The 15,820-nt window shown below is 44.4% G+C and overlaps 1 protein-coding gene across 1 annotated transcript in view; it reads left to right on the top strand.

The window, feature by feature from the left end:
• Window positions 1–15,820, top strand: part of XPA (XPA, DNA damage recognition and repair factor) — a 214,963-nt gene that overhangs the window by 74,980 nt on the left and 124,163 nt on the right. Inside the window, exons 3-4 of the mRNA XM_069626385.1 lie at window positions 11,734–11,838; window positions 11,922–12,027. Of these exons, the coding sequence (XP_069482486.1) occupies window positions 11,734–11,838; window positions 11,922–12,027 (211 nt within the window). The remainder of the gene's footprint in view (window positions 1–11,733; window positions 11,839–11,921; window positions 12,028–15,820) is intronic.

Raw genomic sequence — 15,820 nt, 5'->3', positions numbered from 1 at the left:
GCCGTCAACCAGCAACAACCAAGAAAAGTAAGTGTGGCATGGGTGGGGACTGAAGCAATCGCTTCACTCCAGAAAGCCCTACCACTCTTACTTAAAACTTTTACTGTTAAATTGTGCAGCTACATATTAAGTGTACCCTAATAGTGGCACTATGTTGAAGTTCGAATTTGGCAAGTGTGCCAAACAACATTGAGTGTGCCCTAAAAGCTTCACTGTGTCGAATCTTGCATCTAGATTGTGTGCCCAACAACATTGTGTGCCCTAAAATCTCACTGTCTCTTTGCAAAATTGTCACTGTGTTGAATCTTGCATCTAGAAAGTGTGCCCAAACAACATTGAGCGTCCACTAAAGTGTTATTGTATTGCTTTGTGTGTAAGGTCAAGAGATATTAAGTGTACCCCATTCATTTCACTGTGCTGTGAATCCACTGTGTTGAATTACACTTCTTGACATTACAACCAAGCCTTAACTCCCCCTGCGCCTCACCATGACTCCATCCCTCCCAGCTAAATCCAAAATGAGAGCTTCACTCTGGCGCGCCTCTCACCTCCCCCCTCACATCTCAAACTAGCCCAGCCACCACCATGATCTCACCCCACCACCTATCCAACTCCAACTTCCAAGCCAAGAGGAGCCCGATGGCGCGCCAACCATCCAAAGACCTCTGTTTCTCCTGTCCCTTCCACCCACCCCCCTCCGAGCATGCTCCCCCCTCACCCTCCTTTACCTCAGAATCCACCCCCCGCGGTTGCCCACACACCCGCGGCAGACAAGCACTCCTTCTTGCGAATCCCTTCTCGTCAAATTATCACTCCCCACAAAGTTCTCCCACAGCTTCCTTATCATCAACAGACCCCCCGGCTATGACAGACATTTCACAACCAACCTCTGTGACTCTATAGTGACCATCCAAGGCTCTTCTAGGGGACTTCAATATCTGGCTGGACATTCCCACCAACCCCATGACCCACTCACTGGGCGCTTAACCTCCGCCTTCACATGAACAGCCCAACTCACTCTAAAGACACACCCTTGATGCCATCTTTATCTCCTACGACCAGATACATCTAACCCCCCCCCCCGTACCTCTCATCTGGTCTGATCACTTCATTGTCCCTTTCATCATCCGCTCGCCTGCCTCCACGCCCATCCTTGAGCCAACTCCCCCCATCCGCCGCAAATGCTAGAAGAAACTTAAGATCCTCCCTGACCTCGCTGATGCCCTGCTTCAAAGGCCTCCCTCAACCAACCCACGTAATGAACCCTTAACCATGTTATGTTATGTAAACTTTTAAAGCGCACTGTCACCAGAGGTATCTTGGCGCTGAGAAGGAGAGAGGGAGGAATACCAGTAAGAGGCCAATGCAAGGTTAGAATAGCAGGGTCTTCACAGATATTCTGAAAGCTAAATGGTTAGATATGGACCTAATCTCCGGTGGCAAGTTGTTCCACATTTGAGCCGCAGCCACCGAAAAAGCCCGACCTCCAATCCGTTCACGACGGTAAGGAGGAGCCACCAACAGATCGGCTCATGAAGAGCGCAGCGTCCGAGAGGGGAAGTAGCGGAAAAACCTAGACTGAAGATATTCTGCCCCCAGACCATGGAGCGCTCGGTGGACAATGCAGAGTGATTTAAACTCAACTCTCTGACTAACAGGGAGCCAGTGTAGAGCATGCAGTACCAGAGTCATCTGAGCACCATAGGGGGAGCCGGTCGCAATATGTGCAGCCAGATTTGGAAGGCGCTGAAGCCGCTGGATTAAGCCTTTAGGCTGCGCAAGATATAATGAATTACAGTAGTCCAGTCGGCTGTGCACCATGGCTGCGACAACCGGAGGATAGAGAGAGACTGGTAAAATCGGGAGAACCTTCTTCAATATCTTAAGATGAAAATGACCTACTTTACACACGGCAGAGACTTGTTCATACATTGACAGCGTAGCAGAGAGGGTCATACCGAGATTCTTAACCTTTGTCACTGGAACACGTAGTGGACCCAAAAAGGAGGGCCAGAAAGTGGACACTCAGAGGGAGGGATCAGGGGGGGCACCCTCCACCATCACCTCCGTCTTGTCCCCATTCAGCTTCAGCCAGTTTCGGCGCATCCACTCCCCTACTGCTGTCAGGCACTGATGGAGGCACGATGACACCTCAGTAGATGCTAGTTCAAGACGAATCAGAAACTGGGTGTCGTCTGCATAAGAAAAGCACCCAACGCTGAGGGAGCGGATGAGACAAATAAGGGGCCAGATGTATATGTTAAAGAGAATGGGAGACAGGGCAGAGCCCTGTGGGACACAAGTAAGGTGGAAGGAACAGGAGAGATGGGGAGGGAGAGTAAGCACCTGAGCGCGGTCGACCAGGAATGACGAAAACCATGCTAGGACCTGACCCGCAATCCCAATCTGGGACAGGCGGGTCAGCAGGGTGGGGTGACCTAACAAAATCAGTGCCCCCATCGACTCCTTTGACTCTTGGCTCAATATCTCACTAATCCTGCTCACCCCCACTTGCCAATCCTCCCCTCGCCGTGGTCCTTATCCCAGATGGTTTACACCAGAACTGAAAATTGTGAAACTACTGAATAAATCCCTCGAACGCAAATGGCGGAAAAATAAAACCAATCTGAGCAGATCCACCCTCGCCCTGCACCATCTCCCCTACAAAGCTGAAATCCGATAAGCTAAAAAAGCCCACTACAACTCCCGAATTCTCAACTGTGGAAACTGCAGCAAGGAACTCCACAAAATAATTTCTGAATTCGTCAAACCAATCTGTACCTCAACCCAATCCACCCATCTCAATCCGTCTGCGACTCTCTCTCTCTCCACCTCTACACCACTGCTCTCGACAGAACAACTTCTCTTAACAACAAACTGGCCCTCCTCTCACTGCCACATAATCCGCCTGCTCTCAATCACCCTCCCCCCGCCCGCCACGGCAACAACTCCACCCACTTTCAACTCGTTCACACCAATCTTGAGAGACACATTTCTTGACCTTCTCTCTGCTCGAAAACCATCTGGCTCCCCCCTCAACCCCTGCCCCGCCTCAGTCCTCAAAGAAATATTCTCATCCACTACTACCGCCCCATCTCAAACACCAGGTTCCTTGCAAAACTCATCGATCGAACCGCATACTCCCAACTAAATGCCTTTGTCGAATCCAACAACCTCCTGGACCCCGCACAATCAGGCTTCAGACCACAACACGCAACCGAAACCACTCTGGCCTCAATCTGGGACGATTTTAAGATCACCGCAGACTCTGCAGGATGCACTGCACTAATCCTCCTAGACCTCTCTGCCGCCTTCGACACAATTAAACACTCAATCCTACTTGACTGCCTCCACTCCCTAGGAATCTCTGGAAACGCTCTCAAATGGATAGCCTCCTTCCTCAGCGACAGGAAACAAATAACCCTCTCCACCTTTGCTTCCTCCGCTCGACCAGTTAATACTGGAGTACCACAAGGAGCATGCCTATTAGCTCTCTTGTTCAACCTCTATATGTCCACCCTCCCTGGAATAATCCTGTGCTATAACTTCGCCGATGACACTGAAATAATCCTAAAACTCCTCAACTCAGAATCCAACTCTCAGCCTGACCTCGCAGCCTGCCTCCTTGACATTGATCGTTGGATGACTACAAACCACCACCTCCTAAACCCCACTAAAACCGAAATCATGGTGTGCAGCAACACCAAGCTTCCCCCCCCCCACCCTTTACTTTGGGCCACATCCATGGGCAATCCACCCAACACATCGGCCACAGTAAAAAACCTTGGATGCACTCTGGACTCTGACCTAACCTCTCTTGCCAAATCAACAACGTATCTAAGTCTTGTCATTACCACCTCAAAATTCTTAGACACATTTTTCCCTACCTCTCCTTTCCTTACAGACTTGCCGCTATTCAGTCTATTGTAATGTCGGGACTGGACTACGCTAACTCCCTTTATCTCGGAGTACGGGCATGCCACCTCATTAAATTACAAAGCGCACAAAACGCTGCCGCTAAAATGCTACTAGCACTCGGCCCAAGAGATCACACCTCTCCAGCTCGCAGAACTCCCCACCGGCTCCCAGTTGGACAAAGGGCCACTTTCAAAACCCTATGCATCACCCACCGAGCAGTGCACAAGACCAGTCCTCTATACCTGCAAGACAAGCTAAAACCCTACCACTCACCGCACACTCTAAGATCAAGCTCTGCCCTCCTTTTAGTGATACCAACCACCAACTCAGTCAGGATAGGAGGATCCTGGTTCTCAGCCTTGGGACCCACTCTATGGAACTCGCTTCCACCCCACATCCGACTCGCCGAAGACTTGTCATTCCGCAAACTACTGAAAACGTGGCTCTTCCCTTAACACCAATAACCACGCAAAGATGTGTCCAAACCCCCCAGCAACCGAACGACGAAACACACAACGAAGCTGTCCTAATTGGTGCTCACACACATGATAGGACAGTATGGATGGATTAGAGGGAATGATTGGAGTTAATGGAGTCGATGAATAGAGTAAATGGAGTGAATAGACACAGTAAACAGACTGTCAGAGTTGGTCGAGTAGAGAAAATAAAGGAGTAAATGGAGTGGATGGAACAGATAGAGTGACTGAAACGGATAGACTGAATGGAACGGACGGAGTGGATGGAACAGACGGAACAGATGGCGTGGACGTTACGGATGGCGTGGACGTTACGGATTGCGTGGATGTCGCAGATATAGCGGATGGAGGCAACACCTGTTCACCAGGTCCTTACCATATATCTGTATCCCCTATATATGCTATCTGCCTGTATCCCCATATATATCTGTATCCCATAAATACCTGTATCCATCCTGTCGCTATATATATGTATGTTGCTATGTACGTCCCCACTGTCCTGCTCCCGTGCCTGGTCTCAGGTGCTTATGGTGATAACCACCATATCACACCACTACGCCTACTCTCTACTATACACCATCATTCAACCAGAACACAGCTATAACCCTGTTAATTCGGCCTAGCTGTTCACATACGAACACGACTCCATGATCACCTCATCACCCTAATAAAACCCATATAGCTGAGCACATTTCCGGCTAGCTGTTTGCATAGGCGTCCCTCAGGCCTAACGCAGCCAGAACCCAGTCTGGGTGACCACCCACCAGACTGGACACATCCAGCTGATTTCCTCAGCACCACACCTATCGCTAGGATGCAGCTATCATCCAACAACTACACCAGCTGCACACATATCCGGTGCACCCACGCACCATATACGACACTCTCTCACTATTGACTTGAACTACGGTTCCCGAGGGCGTTCAACCTACCAGCGCTTTGAGGTCATACCAATTATACATAAGGCGCTATACAAATGCCAAGAAACATAACATAACATAACAAAACCAATCCTAACATGCAGATTAAATAGTAAAATATCCCGTTTTTTAACACTTCATAAATTTACAATAGGCTTCTATTTACATTTATAAGTGTATCGCAATATTTTTCTGACATATTTTTGAAAGGACAGTCCTTTGTTTTTGGCTACTGTTGGAATAAACAACACACAATGTATATTTAACATTATCTCACATGCTCTAAATGAGATAATGGAAAGTTAAAGCAGCACCTTTCACAATCTGATGCTTCATTGGAAATTGCATGGGACACTTTCCAGGTAAATGGACAGTCTTATTTAGAAAAGGGACTTTCAGCATGTGTTTCTGTTAATTTAAAGTTGGTCAAAACCCAGTTCTTCAGCCATTTCAGATTTTAGCCTATGCAGTTCCATGGATGTTAAGTTTGTGGAAAAATCTGTCTCCTATGTCGGGTGCTCTCTCTCAGGCGACAAGGTAATGACCTGCATTTCAATGGTGCACCTTTTTCTGTATTTTAGAAAAACGCAACACACGTACATGAAGCAAGACCTCATACGGCACCTCTAGCTTTCGATTCAGCCAACCTCTTGTTTCCATGGTGTTCCCCAATCCTTCTGAATTGCACTTGCCTAGGGTTGTGAAAGGGGCAGAATCTTGCAAGCATTTTCTGGTGGTGACAAGCACTTCACGAAATTCAGACAAACATTTTTTATCTGTGAATAACGTTGCTAAACATCATTTTAGGGGATCTTGCAACTGATCCAGGAAATGGGCAATTGCGGAGCGAGGCCTTGATCATGTATTGATAGACCTGCAATTAACATCTAAGAGTAGATGTGCTTTGGGCACAGCCTCCATATACTAATTGAGGCTGGTGATCCCTTGATTTGCCTATCCTGCTGGGAAGTGGTTGATTGTGAGCCCAAGTGGTAGCACTTGATGGGAAATGGCAGAAGGTTGCACTCTGCCGTGCTAAGCCAGATTTATAATTCATACGGATGGTTCCCACATGATATGCCACATTTATTTTCTTCTGGTAGACATTTGGAGAATATAGTCTATTTTATTTATTTCTGCATCCGTTTTACTGTGGTTTTTCATACTTGAGTGTTTTACTTAGTCTTTACTTTAGCCAGGAAGCCCCTGTGGGGTCCTTGGAGTGCTCTATTGAGCAATAAATGATCAATTCAATCCATTAATATGGCCTTCAGAGCCTCCAGAGGTGTAACTGCTACTTATGAGTGCTGCTTGGAAAGAAACATGATAATCTTAGGACCACACTGTGCCTGTCTCACCAAATCCGGTGCTTTTCAAGCACTGCCTCTTGATAATGGTTTACTCCGAGTTGCCCGGTGACCTTTTATCTGCCGTGACACAGCCACCGGGGGATTGCGTCCAACCCAAGCGCAGAAAATCATATCTTGTCCTCATCATACTTCATAGCGGAACCCGGTAAACGGCGTGGCCCTAGAAAAAATAGAAGATCTAATATGGACAAAACTTTGCAACTACCTTGTTCCCCATCCATAGCGAGACTGCACTATGAACTAGGCCTAGTCTCATTAGATGGCTGGTTGCAATGGATATTATTATAGCTCTATGAATTGATCATATATCCACCGGTGGGATCTTTGAATAATGACCTACAAACTCTTATCAACAAAGGTAAATATCCTGTTGTTCAGTTTAGGGCTTAATGTGAAAGCCTTTTAGCCACCATTGGGAATGTTTTAGTACATCAGCCGCTCGCAATAAAAAAAACTCTTTGAAAGCGACTCAATAATAAATACCATTGATCTCATAAGGAGAGGAGCAGTGGCAGGGCATTGCCTATTGGTGGGGGGAGGGGGGCAGGGGAACTGGAAGATCTACCTCGATACCTATGTCATTTCCTGAAATCATGCTGGAGAACCCAGTTTCTACGATTTAGGCTGAACCTGTTATTAACGGGTGAAGTCTCTTGAATGAAAAAGCAAAATCCCAGCTTGTAGATATTCTGAGCAGAACATTAGCAAATCCCTACACCACTTTATAATTCAGTGTGTGATTTTAACCAATATGAGGATTATTTGGAAGGTTTGTACAGAAACTAGATTGGCTCTCCTCAAAAGAATTTTGGCAGCGTTGTCGACAGGTCACAAGCTATCTTTGACAATAGCAGTGATCAAATATTTATACCACATTAATTTGATTATCTTGAAATGACAATGATTTGGAAATGTGTGCATATATGTAGATAATGTTTTTAAATAGATATAAATAAAAATGTATGCATGAGAAAGTTATGAGGATGGTGTTAACCTGAAATGATTTTGTATAATAATATTGTAATAATTTCCTTGTGTGTTGTAATGTGTAGGTTTTATCCAAATAAACCAGTTCATAAAATAAATAGCCATATCGCGAGCCCAGCTGCATTACACAGTTTCGTCTTGGCAGACACCTTGTTCACATTTGCCACCACCGGACATAGCTTTCAAATAATTTTTTCTCATCACCCATCTGCTGCACCTATGTGTATCTGAGTTTTACAGTTTGTTTAAATGCCACCTTTCGTACCCGTTTTTGTTTTTGAATTTTTTTTTATATGTTTGTTATTTTGGTTTAAAATAAATCTTTTACAACCATTTTAAAATGATCACTGCAAAGAAAAAGGAAAAGTACAAATTACAAAAGAAAAGAAAAACGGAATCCTATATGAAAAGAAAAAAGAAAGAGGGGGAAAAATACCTATAACAACAATTACATGCATCTTGGACATCATATGATTTACAATTCAGGAAAAGCTCTCCTGAAGAAATCTACACAATGCTAATATCATAGAGACATTTTCTCCCCGCGTAAGGCGAGACCAAAACGTATCCCCTGCAATGTCCGTTCCCGCTGGAGTCTTTTCCTTTAAAAAAATAAAATAAAAAAACACCCTATGGTTAATCATAGTTGGACAAGCAATAACCAAGTGTTTCAATGTCTCTGGCATGTCCACAACCCAACATAAGCGACAATCACGCCTCGGTTGTTTATGGACTTTCCATGATCCTATATGTTCCAGCGTTGGCATCTGGTTTAGGCAAAAGCAAAGGTAGATATTAGGCATTTTGTTACAAGGAAAATGTTGTAAGTACCTAGACAATTCGTCCTTTTTTTAACTGGAATTCTGCATATTTTCTATAAGAACTATAGGTACTCAATTGGTCAATAGTGTCTGACCAGTCCTGTCTGAATTATTTCTGCTTAGTATGGCAGAACGTAATGCCAGTTCTTCATCACTTGAGTCTTTACGTCTCAGATTTGTCATTTTAAATTATATGCAAGTGCACCTCTGCTGCTCCACAGTGACACAATGACACTCTGCCACCGAGCTGGTATATGAAGTGCAGCGCCTCCTCTGTTGATGGAAACTGTGAACAGACTCTCACTAGATAACAACATAACAGGGTAAGGTATCCACAATGTCACTCTGCCAAGCACTCTGCTACGATTATAACTTAAGGGGAGTCCTAATAGATAATTCCCAAGACGAGTTTTGTTTCTCTATCATTTAGTCATCCCTACGTAGTGTACCTACTGTGGTTCCCTTCTGGATAATTTGCAATTAATTACTCATGCAATACATAAATCGTGGTTCATTTTTGTTAGGTCAGGCTTTTCTAATTGCCCTTGTTGTTTATTATCTCTTTTTTGTTCTTAAATAGAAGTTTCGGAACCCAATTACTGTTGCTCCTCAAACCTTAGTTATCTTCTTTTTTTTCAATTCTTTTCTTTGGACATAATACAAATCACATGCATAAAAAAAAGACAATTAAATTCAATGTGCAATAACCGGTACAAAGTACAATAAAAACATAGAACACCATTAACAGACATACAATCAAAAAGCATTAGGAAGCATATAGTTGATTCTGGTGTCTACATCTATGATGTGTCTGTAGAGCCTGAGTCTAAATTAAATGTCTCGAATTAAACTATCTGTGTGTTTCCTCTGCTATGCCCAGTAAGTATCAAAAACCCAGGGCTATTCGTAGTCTAATGTTTGTTCAACGAATCTATGTGACAATCCTATAGTCAACGTTGCTAGTGTTTAGCAGCAGATGGAAAGCGGGGCCAGAGGTGTGGAGTGCTGGTTCTAGCTTGAGATGTTTCGGCAGGGGCATCCACTTCTACTGCCTTCCTCTGAACTGGATTGGGTGCCCCTATGATAAGAGGTGCACACTGAATTATTTGTGGTGCTTTTGTTCAACATATATGCACGTGCACGGACGAGTTTGTTAGAAAAAACTGAGGGAAAGTAAGAAAAATTAAATCAGGCTCTATACTGGGCTGTAGTTCTCTGACCTCTAATGAACAACCCTGATGGAGGGTGTTGGACAAGTCTTTAGGCTTGCTCATGAGATGGCGGTGCTAACTGTGAGATCAGCGTGAACATCGTGCTTCAGGAATGCCAGGGGTGCGTCCTGAGACAAAGGGACGAAAGAGGGAAGGCCAGTGGTTGAGATGTCAGCCCTCGGGGTTGAGTTCTAGAGATCGACATGACGAGCTGTAAAAAGGCCATTACCGGACTCAGAGGTGGTGGAAAATCGTAGTCTGCCTGGGGCCTGTGTCATTGCATGTAGCTGCAGTGGGGTAAAAATGTGAATGTTAGCCGGGAAGTGTTATAGGTCGGGATGCTTATCGGCCAGACGCAGAGCTTGCCTAGGTAACCTGGCCATCACTGTGAAGCTTACACTGTGAAACCCAGAGCTGCCAGTAAATGGAGCGGCCATATTAGCCTGGTCGTCTAGTTAAGGTGGATATGCCTACCGTCCCGTTAAATTCAGCCCTCTGGAAGGCACTCGGGTTCTAAGTGTGTGTGGGTGGGTGGGTGGGTTTTTGGGTGGTGTCAAAGCAGGTTGTTGACTGCAAGGAGTCGGTGTATCAGTCTTGTCCCAAATGGAGTCACACATTTGTGTTCACATAAGTATATGTTTTAGTTGCTGTGCTGGCGGTTATGGGCCTGGAATATATGTGCTACATGAAGTCTCACATAAGTCTACGCCAGTAGTGCAGTTATTTGTTGGATCTTTACCTGTCCAACAGTGACGGTACCATCTCATTCAGGTTGGATTGTAATTTGTATATACACCAATCCTCCTTATATGTTGATGCATTTTTTATGTTGGTGTTATTGCGTACTGGGTCCACCACCCACCATACAAAATCATCTGGACCATGTTGTAGCTCAGTAAAGTGTGTAACCAGGGGAGCCGTTTGAACCTTGCACTCGATTCTCGAGCGGTGTACTCCAATCCTTTTTGTTGATGGGGTCTGTGGTCTGCCCCACATAGCGCAAGCCACAAGGACATTCAATTACATAGATCACTTTGCATGTCTTGCAATTCAAAAAATGTCGTAGGATCCATTCCTTGCCTGCTATTTCGAACAATTTGATCTTTTTCATAAGCTGGCATACCATGCAGTTACCACATGGGTGGTGGCCCATGATCTCGCAAGACCCAAAGAGTACTCCTTGTGCCTCTCTTGCCACACCATGCATGTGTTAAGTATTCTTTAAGGTTTTTTGCCCTCTTCAAGGCCATCCTAGGTAGTGGTTCCTTCGGCATACTCCGTTGTACAAGAGGACAGAATTTCCCAATTATGGCTCTGGTTTTTCCAGTGTCTGGGCCAAACATATACCAAGCTGGTATATGAAGTGCAGCACCACCTCTGTTGGTGGAAACCGGAACAGACTCTCACTGGATACAACATAACTTGGTTAATCCAGTACCAAGGTATCCACAATGACACTCTGCCAAGCACTCCGCCTTTCATACCTTTAGCGGGCCTAGGCAGCCAGGAGCACTTGATACTCACATAGTGAGTGGCTGGCTGCCGACCATGTCTTTCCCTCTTCCCCCGAAGCTGCAGATGTATACATTAGGACAAAAAAGGGTTTCTGTAGCTGCAACTTTGAAATGCTGTTCTTATTGCTTTTTTATGCAAATCATTCTTCTTCATTTGTTTCTTGTACCCTGCATGTTTTATAGGAGGATTAAAAACCGGCTACTTATGTTTATTACCTAACCAAGTCTAAAGACGCTCCCTATTATCTCGATTACTTTCTTGGGTTTTCAGTGTTTTGTTGAAATGGAAATAAAACACACTTCGAAATCATGGAATGTATTCTCAATATTTTATTGTGAAATGCATGCAAAGAGGTATTGTAGGTCTTTAAAGTGGAATACTACTAAAATCTGTGAGTAAATCATGGTTTGGATATCTGCCAGTGTATGCGATTTAACTTTTTAAAACACTCTTATATACACATATGTTACGTTGGTGTCATTATGTGATCCTAGTTTTTTATTTCCCTCCTTTAGCAATTTCCAAAGCCCTGCCAAAGATTGTAGACACAGGTGGAGGGTTCTTTCTTGAAGAGGAGGATGAAGAGCAAGATAAGGTGGACAAAGTTGTGCATCAACCAGGTAAATGGGATACTCTTTTCACTGTGCTAACTGAACTGATCATCAAAGAGTACGGCATTCAAAGACATCTGTGCTTCTCACAGGACCAGTGCTGGAGTTTGATTACTTACTCTGTGAAAATTGTGACAAAGTGTTCATGGATTCCTACCTCAGCAACTACTTTGACATGGCAGTGTGCGACACCTGCAGGTATGACTTTTCCAGTTATCTGTTTACTGCCTGGCAATGTTTAGAAATTTGGGAATTAAGAAGGACTCTGACCCCATCCCAATTCAGGATCTATCTATTCTGTTATAGAGGATGTGACATGAACTGACAGATTGTACAGTGTGCATGGCAGGAAGATAATCGTCCCTCCCCCCTTTACTATGCTGTGACAAAGGACTCTACTATAGTTTTCACCCTTCTATCGCACTGTGAATGCTATTTATTTTTGATTACCTTGCACCTCAGGGGTCGAAATTGTGATTGGTTGACCAGGGGCAAATAGAAGCTCCTAGGTATCCGATATAACCAATAGGGCAGGAACTACATCTGTGGAACCAGGAACTATAACATAATGTGCCGCAAATCTAACGTTTGCGGAAGAGTAAACTTTTTGTCCATTTATATATTAACATAAATCTGTTCTAAATGTCCCTTGTGTGTTCTTTATTCTCCTTTTATATACATTCCCAAACATATACAGTTAACATAATATAGCTAGGTTTGTATGGCACCACTTGCCCAGGAGTGAAAAGTAGCCCCTGGTTGCTGTTGGTTTCAAGCTAACCAGGTTCCCCTAGACTATAACCAGGAGCTACATAACTTCAAGCTTCTAGCAGCTGTGAACCCTGAAGTGCAAGTGAGACCCACCTCTGCATACCCAGGAATGGGTATGTTTGGTTTCAAGTATGAGCTCCTGTGGTTACCCAGTAAGGTTCATGCATGCATGTCATTTGCTTGGAGGTTGTAGTGAAGGGTGTTTGACATGGAGTGTTTAGTGTTTTGTTGGTGCAGGAGGTTTTGGTGTTGGTTAGGGTCGAACGCTGCAAGGTTAATTGGAAGTTAGTACTGGCTTTTAGAGAGGTGATCTCACACATTTATGGGTTTCTTCCATCTGTATGGGGCACACATACATAATACATTTAATTGAGTAAAAGAATTGCAGACTGGTAGGCATCTAGCATTTGTATTTGTTCTAGTAGACTATCACTTGTTGGCATGATAATACTGCAGTTCCAACGAGCATGGTTGTAATGTTGTAATGTGGCGTGTGGCTGCCTATGCCAGTTGGTGGCGTCTGTCCAAATACTGCAGTTGCAACGAGCATGGTTGTAATGTTGTAATGTGGCGTGTGGCTGCCTATGCGAGTTGGTGACGCCTGTCCAAATTCATTGTATCATCTCCCAATGTAAGGTTGAGTCGGGCTGTGTTTGGAATATCTTCAAGTGAATAGGACAAGTGAAGTGCGAGTTCTGAGCTTGACGTGGCATCACATGACCTAGATCAACATCACATAATCTAGATAATATAGTCTGATAAGGCAGAACAAAATATGAAGTGGCATAAAAAGGTGTAACTTGATGTCTACTCTGTGCTCTTACCACTCACCTCTTTCCCATTTTCCCTCACTTCGCTAGAAAGTTTATTTCTCTCCTTTCTTCCTCCTTTTCTCCCTCTGTCTCCTAAAACCCTACATGATCGTTGCTCCAAATATCATGCTGTATCTGGCATAGATGAATACAAATGTATCGGTTTCTTCAAAGCTTGTTTTCCTCCATGTGACATCTTGCCAGTTGTTTCAGGCATTTCTTTTCTTCTCTCTTCTTTTTTTCCACCTACGTCTGCCAAGACTGTAGTCATTTCTGTGCTTTTAGTTTTCAGGCACCCCTGCACCCCCCTCCCCCCCGCCTTGTTGCTGGGTCCATTTATTTCACTCTCTTTCAGTGTTTCTCTCGATTTTTGGAAGATGTCAGAGACATATTAACCGAACACCTGCATTTTGGTTTCTTAATCAATGATCATGCCACATGCTCTTGCAAACACCATTTACCCATTCTACCTTGGATCACTGGGGGAAAAGATAATCCAAGGTGGTCTATTCTTTACTGTGGCCAGGACAACTAATCTGATTGTGCATTGGAGACAAGGGATTCAGGTGAAAGGGATGATATTATCCTCATTACCAACCTGAAGTCTTCCAAGGTGCCATTGCCTATGGTGAATATATGGGTTTCTACAGTTAAAAAACCAAGTTGAGCGTTAAATGCGCTTACGAGAAAATATCAAAATAGAAAAGAACTGGTGGTAAAACCTTTGAAAAGTCGGGTATTTAAAATTTTGACAAGTAAGCGGCTTAAGGTTTTTTTCTTAAATCTCCCTTTTGTGTCCATGTATTCTTTTATTTTGCTCATGGTTTGATAGTTTATTTTCATGCGTTTCACCTCTATTTCTGTTGCTAAACTCTTGACGTTTCCCGCTTTGCTTAATTTTATTGGCATCATTCTCTTTTGCAAATCTGTGCCCACTGTTCTTCAGTATCATTGCTGTTTGCAAAGCATTTTTTCTGTTGATTACTTTGCTTTGTTTTTAAACGTTGTGTAGACCCTTGCGATATTCTTAGTACTGACTCGAACCTTCGCAAGCAACTCCCTTTCTTTGATATCTGTCCTGAAATGGATTACTTCATTTTTATATTTGGTCTGCCAAACAAGCACTGCCTCCCTAATAGTGGATCAATTTATCCACACAGATAAAGGGAAAGCTTCACTTGCGTCTACGTCTATGTCTAGCTTGTACACAGAAACTTTCAGGAAGTGGCTGCAATTGATTGCTGATGGTGGGGAAGAAACAGGAGGATGTCCTGTGTGTGTATGGGCAGCTAGTTTAAATTTCAAATTCTCCACCCTGCTCCACAATGGTTCTTTTCATCTCTTAGTCAGTCCTTATTAGCATATGAGCTTTTTTTGCTGAAACAAATCGTGAAAACAGGGGACAGAGGGTACAGCCCTACCTTGTTCCCCTGCCAAGCTCAAAATTAGATGAATGCATAGTTGAGTGTAGCCCGTGGGCCAAAAAAGGGCCAGCTAAGTAGAGCGACATACTTGTCCCCTAAGGGAAACCTAGGAACAAAGACAGACACCAGAGGCTGACCAAGGTACAGACTTTCAGATGTAAAGAACATCAAATTAGCACCAACCTGCTTTTAGGTCATTTGTTATTGGTGTTGTTGGAAGCGGCTGCATTGCAGTGATGATTTGACAAGGTTGACAACTTTGAGAGGTCCTTTCCTCTACTGCGCTTGGGACGAGCTGTAAGATGCGAAGGCCAGAATAGCATGAAGGCAGCTGCCCATGGAGACTGCTGAGCCGGGGAGCTGGTGAGATGGTGTAGGCAGTAAAAGCTGGGGTGCTGTGCATGTGGGCCATCTTGAAATTGGAGCACTATGCCTAGTTGCCCGGCGAAGTGTAGCGCCTCATTTCTCCCAATCTGTATCGTTGCCAGCAGCGAGCGCTCACGTCTCTCCTGCCAAGGGATAAAGCAGGTGGGGGTCAACGAAGCTCGAGTGGCCCGCTGTAACAGAAGTAATCGGATGGGGGAGTGGTGTCCCGTTAACTATATGCAAGACTGTCTGGCCCTGTATTTATAAGTAGTGTTTCAATTTTGCTGCGCTTCTCAGCTGAGATCGAGAAAAGCACATTGTATTACTGGCGAAGAGCCCGAAATGTGCTTGGACAGCCAGCATTCTGCAGGAAGCAGAAGCAGCTGTGTTTGGCAGAAACACCTTTAGTGTTAAGATCATTTTTGCACAGATGTTTGGAGTTACACAGGAGAGTAAGCTATTAAGGCAAAGCTTATGTTGAGGAGCACAATTGACTTTGGCGGCAGCTTGCCGTGTTGAACATGGCAGCTTGCCTTTTCTCACCTGAATTCAAATCTCTCTTTGGATATGCCTCTGTTCATCTCCTCCCTTCTACTCCTCTATCTGATCTGGCGCTCT

This window comes from Ambystoma mexicanum, chromosome 6p, assembly GCF_040938575.1.
Source record: "Ambystoma mexicanum isolate Mex_15411 chromosome 6p, UKY_AmexF1_1, whole genome shotgun sequence".
NCBI classification, from domain to species: domain Eukaryota; kingdom Metazoa; phylum Chordata; class Amphibia; order Caudata; family Ambystomatidae; genus Ambystoma; species Ambystoma mexicanum.
Note: the sequence above shows the minus strand (reverse complement) of the source record. Positions and strands in the feature narration are given on the sequence as shown.